Raw genomic sequence first — 22,249 nt, forward strand, 5'->3', positions numbered from 1 at the left:
GTATCAATACTGTTGATGTCCAAAAATATTTTTCAAAACAATAAACCATTACTGTTTCTAAATTACAATTCAAATACTTAAAGCTTTACCAGAGAACAATAATTGCACAGTCATATTAAGAATATTAAATATTTGTTTGAATTACTAATGGTTTAAGACATGAACACCTCAATAATCATGAGAAAATATCAAAAAAATAATGCTGGTACAACAAAAAATCATATATACTGGAGAATATATTTTAGTAACATTTTTGAAACTGTTCTATTTAAATTCAAAGTATATATCAAAATCTTTAAATACTTATATGCAAGACTGTGAAAAAAGTTCTTTTAACATCAGTAATATCAATTTAAATTCACTGATTAGTAGTAGTTATAGTTATTTTAGTATATTGAACAAGTTTTGAGGATATAAAACTGGCTTGGGCGACATCGACGGATGTTTCTACTTAAAAATGTTGAGGCTGTCAGTTTTCAAATCCTCATTAAAAGTGTTTGTTAGAACATAGTAACAATTCCTAATCATGCAGTAAATGCTATTATTACATTGATTAACATACAGTCATGTTGTATTCTATGAATTTTATGTATAACTGGTAAAAAGTATATAAGCAATGGCTTATAATTATAATATGATAAGCACCATGGGTTTTAACTTTATGATGATTGTACATTATATAAACGCATGCAAATTGGTATATGGTTCAAGTAACTATGATAATTGCAGTTTTCTTCAGTTTTCTAAATAAACATTAAAGTCCTGTAAAATTATTTCTACAAAATTAAGTAGCCAATTAAAACTTTGTAATGTACTCTTTGAAACATAATTAAAATCACAGTAAAACTATTTATGTACATATAATATATAACTGTTAATGATAGAAGGTAGTAGGTAAGGCATTGTATTTATATAAAAAGTCTGATTTCATTTGTCAAAAGTCATTAAACATGTGTTTAGAAGAAAAAATAAATTCAATAATAAGGATACCAAAGGGGACTTCAAAATAGAGTCTAAACAATTTCACTGTAAGTATCTGAAATAATTCTGTTAAGTGAACAATATTTAACACATAATACATGTAAGTTCATCTTTATATAATTCACCAAGTCAAATCAAGTAAAATTAAACAGACAACCTGATGGACCTTTCCAGTTTTTATCAGTGACAGAAAAATCTAGCTCAATGACAGTTCAAATGCTCACAAACAGTATCTCAAGCAAAACTATGAGTAAACCCGGTCAACCAGTGACTATGTATTATCCCAACCAGTGACTATGTATTATCGATTCACAGCATTCCCAATTCATTTATTATAAGTGTGTATAGTATATAATCATAAGTATGTAAATATGATCTTTTCTTATATTTACCTATAGGTGTAAGCTTTGCTTACACGTCTCATATAATTCTATATTGAATGGCATACTTTTACCAGTTTTATTCATTTTGATTGTGATATATGTGTTGTACATGTGATGAGACGCAAATAAACTATTTGAATTGAATTGAATTCTATTATCCCAATGTAGCAATTTGATGGCCAGTCAGTTAAATTTGCATAAAACTGTTAAAACTAGAAAGGTCCATTTAACAATCTTAAATCATTCAGTTTCATTCACACAATTTACCAATTAAATACACTCATGCAAATTTCACGCAAACACTACTTTTTCAAACGTTCATGAAAAAATGATTCTACGGAATCTGTGTTCCATTTTTCTATGCCTAATGTTTCCCGTACATTTCTATCTTCATCCATCAGGTGTATTTCTGGATCTGCACCGCGGACATACTTGACCTCGAGACCCGGAAACTGGTTAGGCTTTTCGCTTTTCACGAATGCTGCAAGTAAAAATTTCCTTTTTTACAATAACTTATAGATATTTTAATCCCATTTAGTTATATCTATTTATAAACAACCTTTATTTTCATTCATAGTGAATGTTAAAGCCAAAAAAAAACTTGTTTTAAGTCATATGTTATTTTTTTAAGAAATGTCCATTTACTCCATTAGAAATAAAAATTGCTTTAATTTTACCCAAACAAGGACAGTTACTCGTACATGAATCTCTACCACCTTTAGTAGTTCATGTAAGCACATGATAAAAATATGTATCTAGTTCTTTATGTTTTAAATATGATCTTGTTTTGTTTTTTTTTTACATGTTCAAAATTAAATATTAATGTATAAATATTAGTTAGACATAGAATTCAAGCCAATGCCATATTTCATTATACATGTTGTTTGTTTGTTTATTTGCGCCGATTTTAACACATTTTGTTTGTTCATATCTCAGTGATTGATGCGCCAAACCGGCTTTTCTGAATAACTAAGCGGCAATAACAAATATCTGAACAAGTGACCAACTACTAAATCCCACATGTTTTTTTAACCAGCTGAGAGAAAAATGGCCATTTATGATGACTAGACTCTATGTTTGAGATCAATTGAAATGTAGAAATTATGTCTCGTCCGAGGATCCAACAACCTATCCTTTGATAACTGATCTGATGCTCCCCCTTTAGCCTTATAGAGTATAATGTTTGTCAAGTTTTACAGGTAATTTAATACTTACCCTGCACCTGAGGATATCTCCCCAATTTTCATCCACACACGCGTAGTTCAGCATATGGATAAACCTGTAAAATATTCATTCATTCTATAATACAAAAACATTAATTTTAAAGATGCTAGAAAAGTAAATTACAAGAAACAATATAAAATGACTTTACAATTTACTTTAAAAACTTCATTTTTATATTATTTGGCATAAACTAAGTTGAGCTTACTATAAAACCAAACAACTTTTTTATGCACACACATTAGTTATGTTTTAGTTATTACACCAACACACTGTTGAGGTCATACATGATATAGACTTTTTCCAGCTTTACTGGTGGTCAAGGATAAAGAACTCAGACGCCCCTAGGCATGAGCAAGCACCTGAGTGAAACCATCAATGTTCTGTGAGCTAGCTGGATAGCTTCTTCTCACATTAAATATTTGAAGTCCATAAGTCCCTATTGCACATTGTTTTTTTTTTACATTACACCAACACTTAGTTGAGGTCATATGGCCACTTTCCAGCTTTACTGGTCATTGTGGATGAAGACCTCAGACGCACCTCTGTGCATTATTTCAGGAACAAGCAGGCACCTGAGTGAAACCACTAATGTTGTGTAAGCTAGCTGGATAGCTTCCTCACATTAAAGATTTAAAGTCCCTAGTGGGATTCGAGTCTACAGCAGTTAGAGGCAAGAAAAACGTAACAATGTGATACAGTTTCAGTACAGTACATTTCCTTACACAAACAGACAGACAGACAGAAAACTTTATTTCTCCTCAAGGTATTATAAATACAACACGAGGATATGCAGATAAACACAAATAAAGCAATATATGGTTTCAGTAGAGATCTGCAACACTGTAATTTTATATGGGAGAGAGGAGACCACTCCAGCTACATAAGCATATTCTTTTGCAAGGAACAAGACTTAAATTTAAATTTCATTCATAAAAGTAGAACAAAACAATTCAATGCCCATGACTAAGCATGGACTAAGAAATGCAAAGTAAGTTTAATTACTTGCACACAAGTAAACTTAATAGCACTTTCAGTCAGAACACAGAAAGCACTTTGTCAATAATTCCTAAAATGTAAGCAATGCTCACCTTTAAAGTTTCATCAGAACTGGCATCATTTTGGCAACAACTCATACAATTATCTTTAATTGGTGTAAGATTGTAGTTATCAAGAAGATTGCAAGATGTGCACATCAGATTTGGTGTAAACCCAAGACTGCGACATTCTTCTTCTGTCAGTTTACTACAGTCTCCTAAACCAAGCTGAATCTGTAATGTAAATCATATTAAAATAAACATTAAAACTCAACAATAGCTGTCAAATTCCCAATCGTAATGAAAGTAACAGGTGCAGCAGAGTGCTCTCCCCTTTATTTTTGTAAGGAGTATTTTCATTGGTCTGAGGTTTTTCACATGACCAATGAAAATATTTCATATGAAAATAAAGGGGAGTAATCTGCTGCATCCATTACTTTCATTTTGGTTTCAGAATTTGACAAATCAGAAAAACGGTTTTCATATAATGATGTTTGGATTGAACAGTTTATAATATTGCAAATAATATTTATAATTTTATCATATTTTTATGTGCAATATAAAAAAAAAACATTCATTCATTCATTTCAAATAAACTGCTGTTCAGTAGGGTAACTTTCACAAATACCCAGTGGTCAGGTCGCTGTCGACTTACACTTGCCATGACTTCGAGATTACAAATCTTCTTATAACTTGAAATGTTTGTGATGACAGCTTTATTTCCTTTAAGAGAAATCAATTCCCTACAATCTGGTACCAAGATTTTGAAAATTGATGAAAAAATGTTGAAGTTATGGAGTTCATGAGTACTGAAAAATGAGTGGGGAGTTGCATTCCTAAATATTATTAAATATATATTCTATTTTCTCGTATTATTAAATATCATCGACACAAAGCAGACGCATTTACAGCTTATGAAGTACCAATTTCATATGTTTTAAGCATGTCGCGATATAAATACGAGAAACCCAGACAAAATGAGAAACTAGGATAAATATGTATCATTTTTTTTAGGTATTTTTTGTGCAATACACGACAGAAATCGGATATAAAGTATTAAATTTATACAGTCGACTCTCGTTATCTCGAAGTCATCGGGACCTCCAAAAAATATCGAGATAACGAAATGTCGAGATAAACATATTAGGGTTTGAACAAGGCAGAAGCTGATTTTTACAAAAGACATGTGCATACCTTATGCCAAATAAATTATGATATCTCCATGTCTTCTTTTTATAATCCTAGTATCTCAAAGTCAATATTTAACAAAGGAATATTAGCGGATGTTTACCAGCGGAAATACGGGTGTCTGTGATAAAAACACATAGTGAGGTTTACTCAGTAATGTAATACACCAAAATAGTGAAAACATTGTTTTAAGTGTGGTTGATCGGATATCCTCCCGGGTTAGTTATCGGGATTGTTCGACCGCTGTTTAATTTTTTAATGTTGTAAAACAACATTGTAACGATAACGTTTCTATACTTTCACTATTTCATTTACAGTTAAGTCATAATGAATTAAAACTGTGTTCCAATATTTATAAAGAACGTAAAATTCGGTCATTTTGGACATAAGTCAATCAACACGCTAATTAGATTAACTTTTATAATAACAGTTCAACTTGTTACAAACATAATCATCATAATGACACGCGCTATTGAGCAATTATCGTCTTGTTTGTGTTTTTCACAAGAGGAAAACTATTTGTCGAGATAAACAAAGGATAGTAGTGTGAAAATAACTTTAGGGGATGAAATTTTACATCGAGATACTGAAAATATCGAAATAAAAATATCGAGATAAACAAATATATCCAATATAGATAAAGAAGGAAGAAATCGGGACTTTCAAAATTTCATCGAGATAACGAAATATCGAGAAAAGCGATGTCGAGATAACGATAGTTGACTGTATATCAAATATTGAAACATATTTCAAATGAATAATACTGCAGTTTACTGTTAACATGGTTGTGGAGAGGTAGGAGGGTTGTGGTATTTGGATAGTGGGGGGCAGTGACCAATAAACGAGCCGAACACCAATCTCTATCTATCTAAATCCTTCCATTAATGTCAAACCCCTCGGGGGGATGTAGACATGACTAGTCACTTCAGAGAATGCTATGAGATACAAGGGAATCTAGGAACCAGTCCCTAGCTCTTATTGAATAGACCCCTTGGTTCTTTTACATGTCCAGTGTATAGCACAGATTCATGCAAGGATTACCTGGACCGTTTTTGACTTTGGAATAAACCAATTAGAATTGATAAAATCCATCATTACAGGCAATGATCAAGATATTTTTTAAGACAATATAGTCATTTCGATTAAACGGTAAAAAATATATATCGTACACATATACGTATGAAAATCAAAACGAGTCCGTTAAAGCGTGGGAGCCTTACTCAGGAGGGACAGCCAGTGGTCTAACCAACTGAGCTATCGCGCCACCTATGCAAAATCACTCAAATTATTTCTTGGGATAGAGTAATGACTACTGAATAAGGGTTAGGATTTTTAAGCATGAACTTTGCTTCAAAAAGATTCTAAAATGCTCGTTTTTTTGCATAGAACTTAAAATACCACAAAACAACTTTTTATTTATACGGGGAAGTCAAAGACCGGGCCCGCGAAGCGGGTCTGGGCTTTTGCTTGCCCGGCTATAGACTACATGTGTATATTTAAAAGAAAATCAAATAAAAAAACAATTAAAAAATATATAGAATTCTATACCTATCAATGAAATTTTCAGTGTCAGTTCTAGTCGGGCGCCGCCATTTATAATGTAACTCAATGATAATCGTCTATAATGGAACAAATCTCAACTTTTCGGATAAATGATAATCGTCGAGTGTTCCGAGTGAAAACGGAAGCAGTGCATGTAATTGTGAGCTCGACGATCTGGCCCGGAGGGCCTGCTCGCAAAGCGAGCTTTACGGTAACGCAAGTACCTGCTAAATGATGGTTTTGAAAACTTTCGTCCTAAGTACCAAATTGGACACATCGCAACTTTTCGAATTACAAGATAACGATAAAAGCCGATGTACTCTGATTGAAAACGGAAGCGTAGACTGGTGTCCTGCGCGCTTATATAGGAACCATAATAGAAAGGGCCAACCAGAATAAACGGAAGCAGTGTATAAAATACCGAATGACAAATTTTAAAACAGAAAATGTAAAATAAAAATGAACAATTATTTTAAACTATCATACAGTAAGAGCTTGCTTTGAGGCTTTGTCTTTTTCATATTACCGAATGAAACCTTTAAAACGGAAAGAATGAAAAGAATTTTTAACGACTTCCCCGTTCATAGGCGTTGCCTAATTTCATATTAGAGACTAGTCATGTTACATGTGTAAAACGGTAGCAAGACACCTCACCCCCCAGACACTTCACCCCTCAAATTTTGAAGACACTTCACCCCTTAAGACACTTCACCCCCCAAAATCAGTAAGACACTTCACCCCTCATCCAATTTTTTTCTATAGATTAAATAAAGCAAGTTCGATAACCACAAAAATGGCCTAGGGTGAAGTGTCTGGCGGGTGAAGTGTCTGTAAGCCTGTAAAACTGACGTGGCATTTGGTGATTATTTTGCAATGTTTACAAAAGCAACTGTTGACCCAGCAGTATTCTAGTTATTCAGAAACCAACAGAAAATGTTTATGTTCAGATAATGATCAAAACATCGTTTAAGAATAACATTTCACGGAAAAACTTGCCAAATAAACGCCAAAAATGCAGAAAAGCGAACTAAGGTTCGCCATGTTGAAAATTTCAACTGTGAGCGTAGATTCGTAATTCGATAGAAATTAAAGATATAAGCAAAAGAAAATGTATGCAATTGCCTGATTTCAAATTTGTAAAATCAGACTTTTAAAAAAATAAATATTACTAAAATTATTCAATAAAACGTGATAATTTCAAGCTTTAGTTTCGAATAATTTTAGAAAATTTAAAAATAGATTTCCAGGAAATCCAGATTTATAATCAATTCTGATTGGTTTATATATTTTTTACTTCGTTCTCATTGGATAAGAAAGCATATTGTAAACAGCACTAACCTACTTTCAGTTTCACAAAATAGTTTTTATTAAATTTTTAGGTCAATCTGTTTGTAGAAAATGCACCAACGTTCTACATGGATTATAAGGTATTTTTCGTAAATCATTTGTTAATATACTTTGTTAACTTAAGTCTAACGTTGTCACGAAATTAATGTGGTTTGAACGTTAATTAATAAAAGACAATGTAATTTTAAAATGTAAAACAGGGTCTGCCAAATAGACAAAATGAAAGGTCCTTTTGAAAATACACAGTTCACAGACAGTTCAGTAATCATAAATATGTCTATCCTCTTACATACAGTAATATACTGTAAGTTAAAATAACTCAATGAGCTTGGTGTATGCACAATCACTTCAAGTTCAGGTGAGAAGTGAAATATTTTATGTCAGAAAGGAACATCAGTTCACAAGATATAGCAGGTATATATATTTATATGCGTACCTGGGTATAGCATTACATGCATATATGTATATCTACCTTTCCTGTGAGTGTTACAGATGTAGTCAAATTACAAAATATATTGACATGCCAATGCTAGGATATGAGATTTTTTTTTTCTGCTTCAGAATCTAACAGTCACTTTATGCACAAAATAGTACAATCAGTTAGAGAACACTTGGGTGGTTATGGTTGCTAGGTAAAATGATCTTAACTTACATGTATACAATGATTTAATCAAAACTTTTGAAATGTTACAGGAACCATATAAGAACTGTTCGCCTCATAGTGAAATGTGTAGCAGTCTGTTAATTTGGTCCATCAATAATAAGTTTTTTCTGTATGTTAAATAAAATTAATCCAATTTCACAAGAAATTTTAAAAATTTGTCCAATTTGAGTACTTATTTCAATATAAATATCTATCTACATGTGTACCTCAGAAGATAAAGCTTAGAACTATCCTTAAAACACTGGCATCTGGACTCTCACCTATTCTTGAGATCATTTTGCAGGAATCCATAAATAAGGGCAACATACCTTACCTATGGAAATCTATAAGAAGGATGAGAGGTCAAACCCAGCTAACTGCAGACCAATCTCCCTGACATTATGGTGTACATTATAAAACACTAGAACACATTCAGAGGTGCCTCTTCAATCAAAAAGCATTTCAGAAAGCTAGACATTCTGTTCTATCTCCAACATGGCTTTTGTATAAAAAAAGGTCCTATATAATGCAACTTATAATGTAAGTAAATGACATTGTATCAGTTTATAGCAAGAATGAATAATAAATAGATACATTTATAAGACCAGTTCCTCTTAGACTTTGATATTTGATTAAACTGCATTAAGGAATATGAAATTCTTTGTTTTCTTAAATAGAATTAATATCTTTTCATGAAGAGAAATAAAGTCTGAAACATATTGATGACAGCTGAAGAAAATATATAATACATGAAAGACTACAGTAACACATTACAATGTCGGAGGCAATGTCATTAGACAGTTCTGATGTGTTTGAGGATACCACTGAAAGTATAGTAGAGTTTGTAGAGAAGGTATTTCAATTTGTATATTACATACACCTTATAGCTTGAATAGTTTTTATTGTTTCTTTGTTTAACATTTCAATGTAAGTGCATATAGTTTTACATGACAGAATGATCTTGATACATAATATTGCTTCATACTTATTTAACATATATGATAATAAATACAATGTTTTAAGAGGCATTCGTGGTCGAGTGGTTAAGTCAGTTGACTTCAAGTCACTAAATGCCCCTAATCGCTGTGGGTTTGAATCCCGACAGAGACTTCGGATTCTATAATATGAGGAAGCTATCCAATAGCTTAAGGAAAGTTGGTAGTTCTAATCAGGTGCCCATTAGTGCCTGAAATTATGCACACAAGGGCACCTGAGGTCTTCCTCAACCAGTAAAGGTTGAAAGTCACCATATGACCTATACTGTGTTGGTGTGACATAAAACCAAACCAAAAAAAAAAATCAATGTTTTGGACTTAATAATAGCTTCATAATAGTATATATATTTATTTTTACTAAATGTCACATTAGATGAACAACTGAGTAGAAACACATCCGGATGTTTATTTATTATAAAACAATTATGTATCATATATTAATGATTGTGAAGAAGAGGTCTCTACACTTCATGACTATATTATCATTATAACAATCTGGTCCCGTGATTTTGATTGCAAGACATATTGCAACACTTAAATTTTGAATACATACATGAGCTTTAGACCTTCTGTCTGTACCAACATCTTCCCCTTGTGGCTGAGGGGTTGCCTTTAAGGACTTTCACAGGCATCAGAGTTGCAGCCACTGTTTAACCCTGCATGATCATTACAGGGGACAAAATTGGTTCAAATTACTGGAGTCTGTGTATTTGTTAGCTCCAGCAGGTGAGATGGTTTTGACCTCTGCTGTTGCTTTAAGTTTGTAACACCGAGGTTAGCTAAAGTCATATTTCCTGTTTCGGCATCATATGACATAAATTGTGTTGGGTGTGCCGTAAAACAAAACAAAAGAAACAAGTAACATCATCACATGGTCAATGAGGTGGCGTTGCTTTTGGTGCCAAAAAAGCTGTGGAAGATTTCACTTGCTGGAGGTATTTTTAGAGAAATTTAGTTTTTGATTGAGTGTTTAAAAATCAAAAAGTCAAAGTCCCTGCTATTTCCTTGGGATGCTGATCTATGGCAACAATTGACTGGTCCATGAGCACTAAAAAGCACATACTTTTAGTAAATTACTAATGTTTTAAATATTAATTTGAATATTTCAGAATAGTACAAATAATAAGATAAAGGATTTGTATGACAGATGGGAGACAGTATGTGCAAATTTACAGATTGATCTGACCTATGTAAGATGGAAGTTGGACAAATGGTTCCAGCACTGTTACTGTGCATGGTTTGTCTGATTTATTATAATATTTTGTTTCTCGGTAACCTGTCATACTGTAAATTCATTTAATTTCATGGGCATGAAATTTCGTGATTTTGTCGTAAACATAATTTTCGTGGGTCATGGACTGTCTATTTTTCCAAAAGGTAAAGTGTAAATAATGTGATGAAAAATAATCTAACAACAGTTGAAATGAAATTTCGTTGGATCTTAAATTCGTGGATAATGACCTATCCACAAAACCATGAAAATTAGTGCCCTACAAATAATTATGATTTTGTTGCAGGATAATTTCTTACTTGAAGCAAATTTATAAGGGAACAAGCTATTGGACATACTGTTTCATACTAATAATAACATAAGTATTAGCAAGAAAGACAAAATATTTCAAAATCTGTTGAATGTTTTACTTCACAATTTAGAAAAGGATATTTTTAGATGGCCTTAGAAATGCATTATTTACTTTACTGAGAACAAAAGGCCTGTTGAAAAAGATTATTCCTAATAAATGAATCTTTAATCCAAAGCACTCATACATCTTGTCTGATGTTAGACATTTTTTGGCGGGAAAGCATTACAGTAAGGCTACCTTAACTTTTTATACAGCAATAAGTTCACACAAGCAAGTTAAGGTTTATAAGTTAAAATTTCAATATACAACAATGTACATGCATATGACTAATGTTTCATGTGACTAAACTTTCTTTACAGTAAGGAAGTAAGGAAGCTTTCAACTGAAGTTTCTCCTGAGATGGCATTAAAGAGGAAGGAAGAACTTTTTGATGAATTTAAGACAGAAATTGAAGAACTAGTTAAAAGCGAGAAAGAAGTTTTCATTAACAAGGTTAAGATAGAGGCAGCTAAAGGAGAAATCTTTGTAAGTATAAATTAAGCCAGATTTTGATATATTTTAACAGAAATGATCTTTTGATGAACCTTTACTGAGATTGTATGATTAAAATTCACTCCTGAACATGACTGCTAAGGGTCATTGTTCATGTTTGAGCAATTTTTATGCTCCCTGAAAAATTTCGGGGGAGCATATAGTCGGCGCCTTGTCCGTCTGTCCATCTGTCCGAGCAAACATTTGATATTTATGAGCTTCATTCCGTAGTTAAATAAAGAACAAAAGCTCATAAGCTAATTTTGCTTATGGACGTTGGTCCAGGTGGTGTTAATGAGCTGATTTGGTACGTCCGTTCGTCCATCCGTCTGTCCGGCTGTTGTCTTGTCCCGAGTATAACTCGAAAACCCTTGGAGATAATTTGTTTAAACTTCATACAGTGGTAGAGGGCATTGAGGGGGAGTGCAGTGTCAAAGAACCATAACTTTATTTTGCCCAGTTTTTGAATTATCTCCCCTTATAGAAAAATCTTGTCCAGGACATAACTCTAAAACTATAAGAGATATCAACATGAAACTTTGTAGGTGAATAGATCGCAATGGGTAGATGTGCAGTGCATAAGAACAATAACTCTTTTTGTCCTAATTTTGGAGTTATTGCCCTTTGTTAATTTTAACACTTTGAACTTTGTCCGGAACATAACTCTAAAACTATAAGAGATATCAAGATGAAACATTGTAGGTAGATAGATCTTATTGAGTAGAAGTGCAGTGCAAAAGAACCATAACTCTGTTAAGACTCATTTTTGAATTATCTCCCCTTTTAGAAAAATCTTGTCCATGACAATTAGCTGTAAACTATAAGAGATATCAACATGAAACTTTGTAGGTAGATATATCTCAATAGGTAGATGTGCAGTGCACAAGAATCATAACTCTGCCTTGCCTAATTCTGGAGTTATTGCCCTTTGATTATTTTTACTTTTTGAAGTTGTCTGGGACATAACTCGGAAACCATAAGAGATATCAACCAGAAACTTTGTAGGTTGATAGATCATATTGATTAGAAGTGCAGTGCAAAGAACAGTAACTCTGCCTTGCCTAATTTTGGAATTATATTGGACTTTGAACTTTTTCCAGGGACATAACTCTGAAACTACAAGAGGTGTAATTTCCTGTGTCCAAAACCTATTCGGGGAGCATCACCCGGCTCCAACCAGGCTCTTGTTTTTAATTAAATGGCAGAAATCAAGCTGAGCAACACTCAATTTTTTATCTTTTGTATTTTAAGATCATACAAAGGTTAAATAAAACTGTTTTAATTTTGTTTTTAGAATGTCTATAAAAAATTATAATTGCAAATTATGCCCAAATGTTGAGTTGGCTGGGGAAAATGTTCATATATTTCGAAGAATATTCAGGATTAAAAAAAAAATTATGCAGTTTAGTGTCAAATGCCTGTATTCATTGACTATTTCATGCAAAACCCCAAAGCATACATTTTAGAGAGGTTACAGAATTTTCATTCTTCCAACAATAATAAAGTACTAATGATGTCTGATTTTGCAGAGAAATTATGAACACAACCCAGAAGATTGGATTGACCGAGCCAATGATTGTGTAGAGAAAGAAATAGAACTTATGGCTGAATTCAAGAAGGTTAGTAAATGAGCAATCATACCTTCTTGGCCCTTTCCGTCAAACTTCAGACACAATAGTAGGAATACGCAGAACGCACAAAGTATTTCAATCTAACCTATGCTAAGAAACTAAACATGTAAACAAAGAGTGATTTAATGCTTGGGGTTGTTGATTATGTTTATTCCAATATATCGAGAGAAAAGTCTACCTAAATTACGTAAATTTATAGATATAAAAGTAAAGAGTACATTATTCATATACTTATTATTATGGTTGTAGAAATCAAAAGTACAAAATGTCTACAGGTTGACATTTGAATTTAATTGTAAATGAGTGGACATTTTAAAATTTATTTTGATTGTCAGACATATTTTCAACCGTAACTTTACCAAAATAAACTTTATTTTCCTAAATGTATGTCAAAAATATACACTTGTAACACATTATCAAATATTACACTGTCAGTGTTTCAGCCATAGCTTTCATACATAAAATACCGCATAAACCCGAACATTTGAGATAAGTAAAGTCATAATGTATTTTAGTCTAGTAGTAAGATTTAAACCCATACATTGAACATATAGAAAAGGAGTTAAATTTTGACTATAAGAATTTTAATTGCAGGTGAAAATTGCTGAGGAAAAGGCGGAGGCAAATCAAAAAATAGAAAAGGAACTAACAGAGGCAAAGCTGTTGCAAAAAGTATGATTTTTTTTGTCATTCCTTATTTAATTGAATAAAAAACATATAAAAAACTCATAATTTTATCAAAGATAATTAGCAGATGGACATAAAGAAGGTTTTTTTTTTCTTCAAGCTTTAAGAGTTTGGCAGGACTCCTTTGTGGCTCAGTGGTTATGGTTTTTGACTAATCAACTTGGTTTGAGTCCAAGCAGACTTTTGATTCTTTTATCATTATGTTAGGAACCTATCCAGATAGCTTACACAATGTTTGTGGTAGTTCTGTGATGCTGGAAATCCTGCACATTATTAGCAGCACTTGAGAAATTCTTCTATCGGAAAGCTGGAAAGTAGCAATATAAAAAGTTAAATAACTATACCCAAATTAATGGAAAAAAAACATGATTATTAATATTTACCTGTGCAAGCAAAAGCTTTAGTTGTGAAATTTTTCATAGTACATGTAGTAGTTAGGATAAAATCTCTTTTTCTCATTTAATGCTAGAATGTGAGAAAATGCATTATGACTATTGTATAGTGCCTCAGTGCCCAAGTGGTTAAGGCTGCTGAATGCATACCATTTGCCTCTCAAAGCTTCGAGCCAGAATCTCGTAAGGTACTTCGGATTCTTTCATTTGAAGAAGATATCCATCTAGCTTAGGGAAAGTCATTGGATCTGCTCAGGTGCCCATCTCTGACTGTAGTAAATTATTACACAAGTTACACAAATAATTCCAATTTATTACAAAAGTTCAGCAGGTTAAAGGTTAAGAAACTACTACATTCTGTTTGTGATTTCAGAATATATTAAAATGTTTAGAGAAGATGAGGAATGAGGTGAACAATTGGAACCAGTATTACAATAAAAAAGAAGAAAGCACCCAAAACTTGAATAGTAAGTAATTTATACATGAGCAAGCCAAACCAACAGTGGATTGTAATGTGTTTACATCAGTGCCCCATTTATCAATCTTGTATGTTTGAACTGACGTGTGCATTTATGAATGGGTTGTTTACTTAGGATGACGTCATTACACTGCTTACGGATTGCCGCCGTTTTGTAAAAATATGTATCAACTGATATGAGTCAAATATATGGCGTTAGTGTATATGAGATATTTTTTCGGTATTATATGAAAAGAAAACATTATAAGAACTGAAATATACATGTAAATAAAAATGCTTTTTATTGTTGCTTTAAAATGCTTTGTAAACTATATAATAGAAGGAGAATGCATAACCGCCGCATATACAAGTAGTCCCTAACCGGTGTTTATTGGCAGTTTAACACTGGTTTTTTCTTCTTCTTTGTCTATAGTGAAAAATTACGAAGAGTGTTAGAATAAGTATTATATAATAGCAAAAGATTTGTATATTTAGACACAAATGTCACTTACACATTATAAATAGCTCTTAGGATGCTGTTTTGAAGAACGTTTAACAAAGAAATGATGCAATTTTCCAAAATGAATTTACTGAAATACTTTTCTGGAAAACAACATAGAATTGTTTTCCCCAATAGAAAATAAAAGCTGACGACAGCTTAAAGTTCATCAAGAAAGGGCGGGATTAGATTAACATTTGAGCCGCGTCACGACAAAACCAACATAATGGGTTTGCGACCAGCATGGATCCAGACCAGCCTGCGCATCTGCGCAGTCTGATCAGGATCGATGCTGTTCGCTTACAAACCCTATTACAAGTAGAGAAATGATAGCGAACAGCATGGATCCTGATCAGACTGCGCGGATGCGCAGGCTGGTCTGGATCCATGCTGGTCGCAAACGCATTACATTGGTTTTGTCCTGACGCAGCTCATTTAAAGTTTCCAGAATATAGGGAGTGTTTTGTATTTCTAGGATTGCAAGAGTACCTTAATCAGATAGCAAAGAATGGTGTGGTTGCAGAAATCAAGCAACTTAACTTGACAATAAGAGATTGTGAATCACGTCTAGAGAAAACTCGACATCAGATCATTTCAAATAAAGAGGTTGGTAATACTTAATTCTTCACAATTCTTCACAATTCATATGAATAAAGAAGTTGGTAATTATACTTAATTCTTCACAATTCATAGGAATAAAGAGGTTGGTAATACTTAATCCTTCACAATTCTTCACAATTCATAGGAATAAAGAGGTTGGTAATACTTAATTCTTCACAATTCATAGGAATAAAGAGGTTGGTAATACTTAATTCTTCACAATTCATAGTAAATAAAGAGGCTGGTAAATTTTCATTCAACTGATTCTTCACAATTCATTGTAAATAAAGAGATTGGTTAAACTTAATTCAACTCATTATTCACAGTTCTTCACAATTCATTGCATACAAAGAGGTTGGTAATACTTAATTTAACTCATTCTTAACAATCCTTCAAAATTCATTGCAAATTCATGAATATGCAAAATAAATCAGGAATGAGTTTTTCGAGAAATAAAGATCATTGGAATATAAAGTGATTTACATTAACCGGTCAGTATTATTATATTTTTTTTACAGGAAGTGATTAGAATGTTTAATGATTTGTATCAACTTCTGACCAATCTTGTGAGGGAACTGACAGAACTTGTACAAGATTGGAAGAATGAGTTCAAATTCCAGTATGTTGAACTTGTGGCATCTCCTAACCTGACCAACATTGCATCCTGGTAAGAATCTTCTTATCATACATTAAAATAGAAAAAAAAGCAAACTCAAGGAATGTGACAAACGCATTTCATATGTCTCATTTTCGTTCATGATATACCAGTATTTAATTTAATGTTCATGGAATTAATAAACTTGTTTAAGCAGGCATAAGTGTGTGGATGTGTGCATGCCTGCACATTTTTGTTATGTGTATATGTCAACAAATGTACATGTATATAGTTCATAAAGATAATGAAATATACAGTGGAGCAGTGGTATTAGCTCAACTTTTCAAAGAAAATTGAGGTAGTGTCATGACCCACTGTTGACAGTTGGTTATTTGTTATTGATCACCTAAATGGTGAAGTTTGTGTTTATATTATAGTTATTTACTTCAAAACTAATAAAAGGATTTACATTGAAACTATAGATTATGTGGACAAACCGTAATGAGTTCTACTTGTCACGCCTACTTTGATTTACTATCTTGGTTTAACTTTGAATGTATCATGCAAATTGTGGAATTTTGGTTTACAGAATTTCTTTTAGTTTGATTGTGTAGGAAGTATAAGCTTATAAGCACACCATCTAATCCGTTCTTGGAACAAACCTGTACTGAGCAATGAGTGTAATGTTTCTTGCTCAAAGAAACCCATGTGGCTAGTGATCATTAGATTGCTAGTCTGGTACTTTAACCACTCAACCATGCCGCCACTTTTGGCATTTTAAACTGCCATGTTACTAATGTAGCTGATGATAAAATATGTTTCTAAAATGTTTGCTTATTATTGACAATTTATAGTTATTTATTAAGGAAATTATGTATCTATAAAGAGTTAAATCTTTTTTTGTACATTCGATAACCTTTTTACTCATTGAAATAGATGACATGTATATTTGCAGGTGTGCACAGACTGGTAGGTTGATTTATGATGTGATAAATGAAAGCCTTTGTAGCTGGGAAAACATTTTGCTTAGTACAGAATCAGGCATAAATGGTCTTCAAAATTTCCAGGAATTATTCAACAGTCTTATGATAGATCTACTTCAAAGGTACAGTGCTTGTTTATATATGTAATTTAGTACTTTGGACAAGAGAAGAATGCTGTTCACTTAGGCCAACAGAATTTGTTTTAGGTTAGGTTCTCCATGTACGCTGTCTGTTTTAAATGCCAGCCGAAGACTTTTTATTTTGTCTATCGGCTTTTTAAAGCTGCATGCCTTCAGATGAGCAAAGGTCTTTCGAGTAAATCAAACTTGAGAAAAATGTACTAAGATTTTAAGAATAGTAAAAAGATTCAAGATTCAATATAAATTTACATGTTGTGTGCCAGACATGACTGAATAATAGGGCTTTTTTTGCATATTTGCTTATATTGAACATATCTAGTTGATTGCTTCATAAAGATTAATGGTTTAACCTAGGTGCCCTCTTGAACAATTACAACTCTTCAACTTACTAAAAATTCATGATGTTAAAATGCTTTAAAAACAGTGTGTTGCCTGCACAGTGCTCTTGTAAATTCGATGTTGCTAATACTGCCATGATCCAGAGTGAAAATTACCAACACCACCCCCATGCTTTAATATTAAAGTTGAAAACTTAAAAATTTATGTGCATAATTTAACGATATTTGATTTAGTATCTTTTTGTGACAGACAAAATGATAAAAGCGTGCATATGATTAAGTAATCCTTCATTAAAGGAACTCCACTGCGGTCCTAAAACCTAGAAAAATGAAATTTTGTATTATTTACACAAATTAGCCGGGGAACTAAATACAGAAAGATATGCAAAAGATAAATACGAAATGTACTAGGAAATAAATTGAAAATCATATTTTGTGCTATTTTGAGTCATATTTCAGAGAAAAGCGTTGCAACGCTTTTCAATTTGGGTCATTTTTCCCAATTAGAATAATTATGCTGGAAAAACAGAGTGAGTAAATGATCTGAAATTTTGCACACAAGTTATTGGTCAAGACTTATATCAAATGGAACATTAATCTTGAAAACTTATTTCCAGTCCTGTCATGTCGAAAAACCTCACTGGAGTCCCTATAAGAATGTTCAAGTGCAATATTCTATTTATTGTATGATAAAGTTTACACTAATTTCATAGGACAATATTCTATTTATAGGATTATTTTCTATTTATAGTACAATATTCTATTTATAGTCCAATATTCTATTTATAGTACATTTGTTGTGACTGAGCAAGAATGTTGTATCATAAAAGTGGATAAAAAGCATTTGCCTAAGATCGTTGTCAGGTATGTATGATATAACAATTTAAGTGGTTGAAATATGTTAATCCATTATCTGTGGCAAACATGGGAACTTTTTCCTGTGTCTATCTCCTTGTGGCTGAGGGGTTACTTTAAAGGATTGAGGCATCAGATGGCAGCCACCATATATCCCTGTGTGTCCGCAAGAGTTCAAATTACTGGAGTCAGTTCATCTTTTAGCTCCAGCAGGTGAGGTGGTTTAGACCCATGGTGTTGCTTTTAGTTTGTGACACCCATAATTAACCAAAAAAATCATGTCTCCTGTTCCTGCACCATATCACTTTAATTGTGGTGACGCGTGTGCTGTAAAACCAAACAAAAAACAAAAGCATACTTTTTCAAATAGGGAGAGTATACTTTCTTGCATATCAGACTGGCGTTTCCGTTAGTTTTACCCATGCCGGAAATTTCATCTGGCATGGGGGGTTCCAGATGAGTCGCGTGCTGTACAATGGCACGATAAAGATGACGTCATTTTACCGTTATGAATGATTTTGTAATTCATACACTGTTGAATGAAAGTAGTTACGGTTGTAATGATATAAATTTTCATTGAAAATAAAGATAAAGAATTTAAAATATAATGGAATATGGTAGAATATGCAAGAAAAAATATCTGACATATGTTTGCGGTTCGGATCGGAATATCCGTCCCTCGGTCACCCGCCCATGGGCGGTAACTCGGCAAGCCTCGTTACCGCCCAATGGGCGGGTCACCTCGGGACGGATATTCCGATCCGAACCGCAAAATATGACAGATATTATAAGTATTGAGTCTCTAGGGAGATTAACCAATATAGTGATATTTTAAGAAAATGGTGTCAGAACTCATTTTCATTTAGAATAGACGTTTGTCTTCATAGATTTCCAACAATCAGCGCCAGCAGCTCAATTTTGGTCATCTTCAACTCTAACAACCCAATTACATTGAAACTATTTGGAGATTCATCTTGACCCCACCCAATAACATTGAAACTATTTGGAGATTCATCTTGACCCCACCCATTTCCAGGTCAAAAGTCAAAGTCACTGGTACCTAATAGATGCAATAGATTGCAGTCTGTTTCCTCAGAAAGTATCAAATCTATTTGAACATGATAATTTGTTTACTCTCAAAATGTGATGCCATACCACAATGTTGGATATTTGTAATGTAATATTTAGTTATGCCCCTTTTTTTACCCTTTTCTGGAAAACTATTTCATTAATGTTATATTCTCAAAAACTATTTAAGGTTATATTCTCAAAAACTAATATAAATATGTGATTTGTGTTCACTATCTAAATTGGAATACATTTCATGAAGTACAGATAGCCATGAAAGTTTTTTTTTTTTTTTTTTGCTGAATTATCTCCCTTTTCTAAATTTTTCGTTTTTCCTTATTTTCTCAAAAACCGTGACAGATATTCACTTGAAACTGAAAATACTTGTTAAAGGGTAATTATTGTGATCAGATTTTCAGAAATTTACCCCCTTTTTCTATTTTATTTTAATCATTGTTTATAATTTTTGCTGAACCATGAATATTTAAGACACTGTATCTCAGATGTGGAATTATTTCTTTAAAACTGAGTTTGTTGGTTTTCTTTTTAGAAGTTTGCAAATTATATTTTACATTTTGTAGAATGCTTGCTGCGGAGCATTTTCCAGAAAGGCTGGAAACAGTCGCAGCACATTTTGTTTTTGAAGAAGACATAAACACTTGTTGCCATGACAACTGTATTGAGCTTACACAACTGATGGAAAAAATTGATGACAGAGGAATACACCTGATGTCAAATGTCTTCAAGTTTGACAATGGAAAGAGGAGGGATAAATGTGAAGCATGTTTTCAGACGTTACACTTCAAGGGTAAATTCAGTCGCAATGGTATACAGACTGGAAAACAAGTGCACGAGGAGAAGAGCAGAATCATCTTCACAACAAGGATCAATAATCAAGATTACTTGGTAAATATATAGATATCATCTAAAGAATTGGTCTACAGTAAAAGATCTGTATACCGTAAGTAATTTAGTTGATAGTACTGTAATATTTATAAATAATGAAATCTTTATTTACAGAAGGTAACATACAAAGTTTACACAAAAACGAGAACTTATTTTCAGTACTGCCTTCTGATCTAACAATAACGAAGGAAAAAAAGAATAGGTTCTAACAATTATTAAAAAAATACTTTTAGATCTATAAAAATTTGAAATCTTTTTGTAAAAAAAAAAATCAGGTATACCAGTATTCAGCACCATACATGAAAAAAAAAATTAATGAATTATATATGAATGTTGTAAGTGTCCGATACTGTTATGATCCAAAATAACATATAAATGTATAGCAGATAGTAGAGTGTTCTAGAACAAAATACATGTATATTGTAATATTAATCGTCATATATGTTATGTTCATACTAAGTCACTTTAGAGCCCTATCAACATTCTGTTTTCCAGCAATATTTTATAGAATACTCCATATGATATATTTCTATTGTTTTATCAATATCAGTATAATACTTAACATGTTATCTGCAAAACCATGTCTGATACACTACTTTATTCACCATATTTCTTACCTGTTACTAATAATTCTTGCATATTTAGATTCTTTTAAGCTGGACTATTCCAAGAATCAGGAGGGCTGTTATACTAATACCCCACCATCGGTGTCGGCATTACATTTTGTTTAAGTTTTAGCGTGGAAGATGTATCTTTAAAACTACTGAAGAGAATTAGTTGAAACTTCACAAAATTATTTGAGAGCATAATAGGAGGAAACTGTCCAAGTCCCCGAACTCTAACTTGGATTTTGACAGAATTATGGCCCTTTTGTACTAAGAAAATTCTACATTATCTAGGATCTTGTTTTACCATCAAGCACTGAGAGTATGCAAGCACACTGTCCTGCTAACAACTCTTGTTTACATAATTTAAACATTCATGTGCTATGAAACCTTGCTACATATTAGATCATACTCTATATGCCTTAAGATTTGATTTATGAAAAATAAATAAAACATTTTGAAATAGATGAACACATATACCCTTAAGAAATGATGTACAAACCTTCATATGAAAAACAAAACAAGTTTACGCATTATTTTAGGTGCGATGAACTACTGAAAATGCAAGTTATATATACCAACATTCATTTTAGGCCGCATCACTTCCTCTGGTGGTGACAACTGGAGCTAATCAGGGTTGTTTGAGTCAAGCTTCTGTCATGTGGCAGTGTTTTAGCACAGATGTGGTATGTATATTCATCTTAAACTTTGTTCTGAGCTATATAGTCAAAGTGTGAGTGGTGTATAATGCCAAAGAGTTTAAAGCGAATGCTGAACATCATCCTCTGAGTTGGTTACTGGGTCAAGGAGTTCAGTGTCTAAATTACTGAAATCAATTTTCTAACATCAGTCTGGTGTCATTTTGTTTTGTTTTACGACACATCAACACAGTTTAGGTCATATGGCTAATCTCGCGTGTTACAAACTTAAAGCAACACCAGAGGTCAAAACCACCTCATCTGCTCTAGCTAACACTAAACAGATGTGTGTACTCTATTAATTCTAAACTATTTAGTCGTCTCTTATGATCATGCAGGAATAA

At 32.6% G+C, this 22,249-nt stretch overlaps 2 protein-coding genes across 3 annotated transcripts in view; one reads left to right on the top strand and one right to left on the bottom strand.

Annotated features, from left to right (window-relative positions):
• Window positions 1-999: 999 nt before the first annotated feature.
• LOC132740569 (selenoprotein F-like) lies at window positions 1,000-7,496 on the bottom strand. Its single transcript, XM_060728492.1, has 4 exons — window positions 7,349-7,496; window positions 3,677-3,856; window positions 2,580-2,643; window positions 1,000-1,845 (listed from the first exon to the last, which is right to left on the bottom strand). The coding sequence occupies exons 1-4, from the start codon at window positions 7,391-7,393 to the stop codon at window positions 1,667-1,669; spliced, it is 468 nt and encodes a 155-aa protein (XP_060584475.1). The 5' UTR covers window positions 7,394-7,496; the 3' UTR covers window positions 1,000-1,666.
• A 170-nt stretch (window positions 7,497-7,666) lies between these two features.
• Window positions 7,667-22,249, top strand: part of LOC132740567 (uncharacterized) — a 32,084-nt gene continuing 17,501 nt past the window's right edge. The window contains exons 1-13 of one of the 2 annotated variants that reach the window (XM_060728490.1): window positions 7,667-7,779; window positions 9,041-9,195; window positions 10,447-10,574; window positions 11,280-11,445; window positions 12,981-13,070; window positions 13,677-13,754; window positions 14,535-14,628; window positions 15,593-15,723; window positions 16,236-16,384; window positions 17,268-17,417; window positions 18,563-18,637; window positions 20,278-20,602; window positions 21,801-21,893. In XM_060728490.1, the coding sequence (XP_060584473.1) occupies window positions 9,118-9,195; window positions 10,447-10,574; window positions 11,280-11,445; window positions 12,981-13,070; window positions 13,677-13,754; window positions 14,535-14,628; window positions 15,593-15,723; window positions 16,236-16,384; window positions 17,268-17,417; window positions 18,563-18,637; window positions 20,278-20,602; window positions 21,801-21,893 (1,557 nt within the window). In that variant the 5' untranslated portion in view covers window positions 7,667-7,779; window positions 9,041-9,117. Of the gene's footprint in view, window positions 7,780-8,258; window positions 8,332-9,040; window positions 9,196-10,446; window positions 10,575-11,279; window positions 11,446-12,980; window positions 13,071-13,676; window positions 13,755-14,534; window positions 14,629-15,592; window positions 15,724-16,235; window positions 16,385-17,267; window positions 17,418-18,562; window positions 18,638-20,277; window positions 20,603-21,800; window positions 21,894-22,249 lie in introns of those variants that run through there. The other variant, XM_060728491.1, reaches the window with a different exon arrangement.

This window comes from Ruditapes philippinarum, unplaced genomic scaffold, assembly GCF_026571515.1.
Source record: "Ruditapes philippinarum isolate M1 unplaced genomic scaffold, ASM2657151v2 ctg6315_1_1_1_1, whole genome shotgun sequence".
Taxonomy (NCBI): Eukaryota; Metazoa; Mollusca; class Bivalvia; order Venerida; family Veneridae; genus Ruditapes; species Ruditapes philippinarum.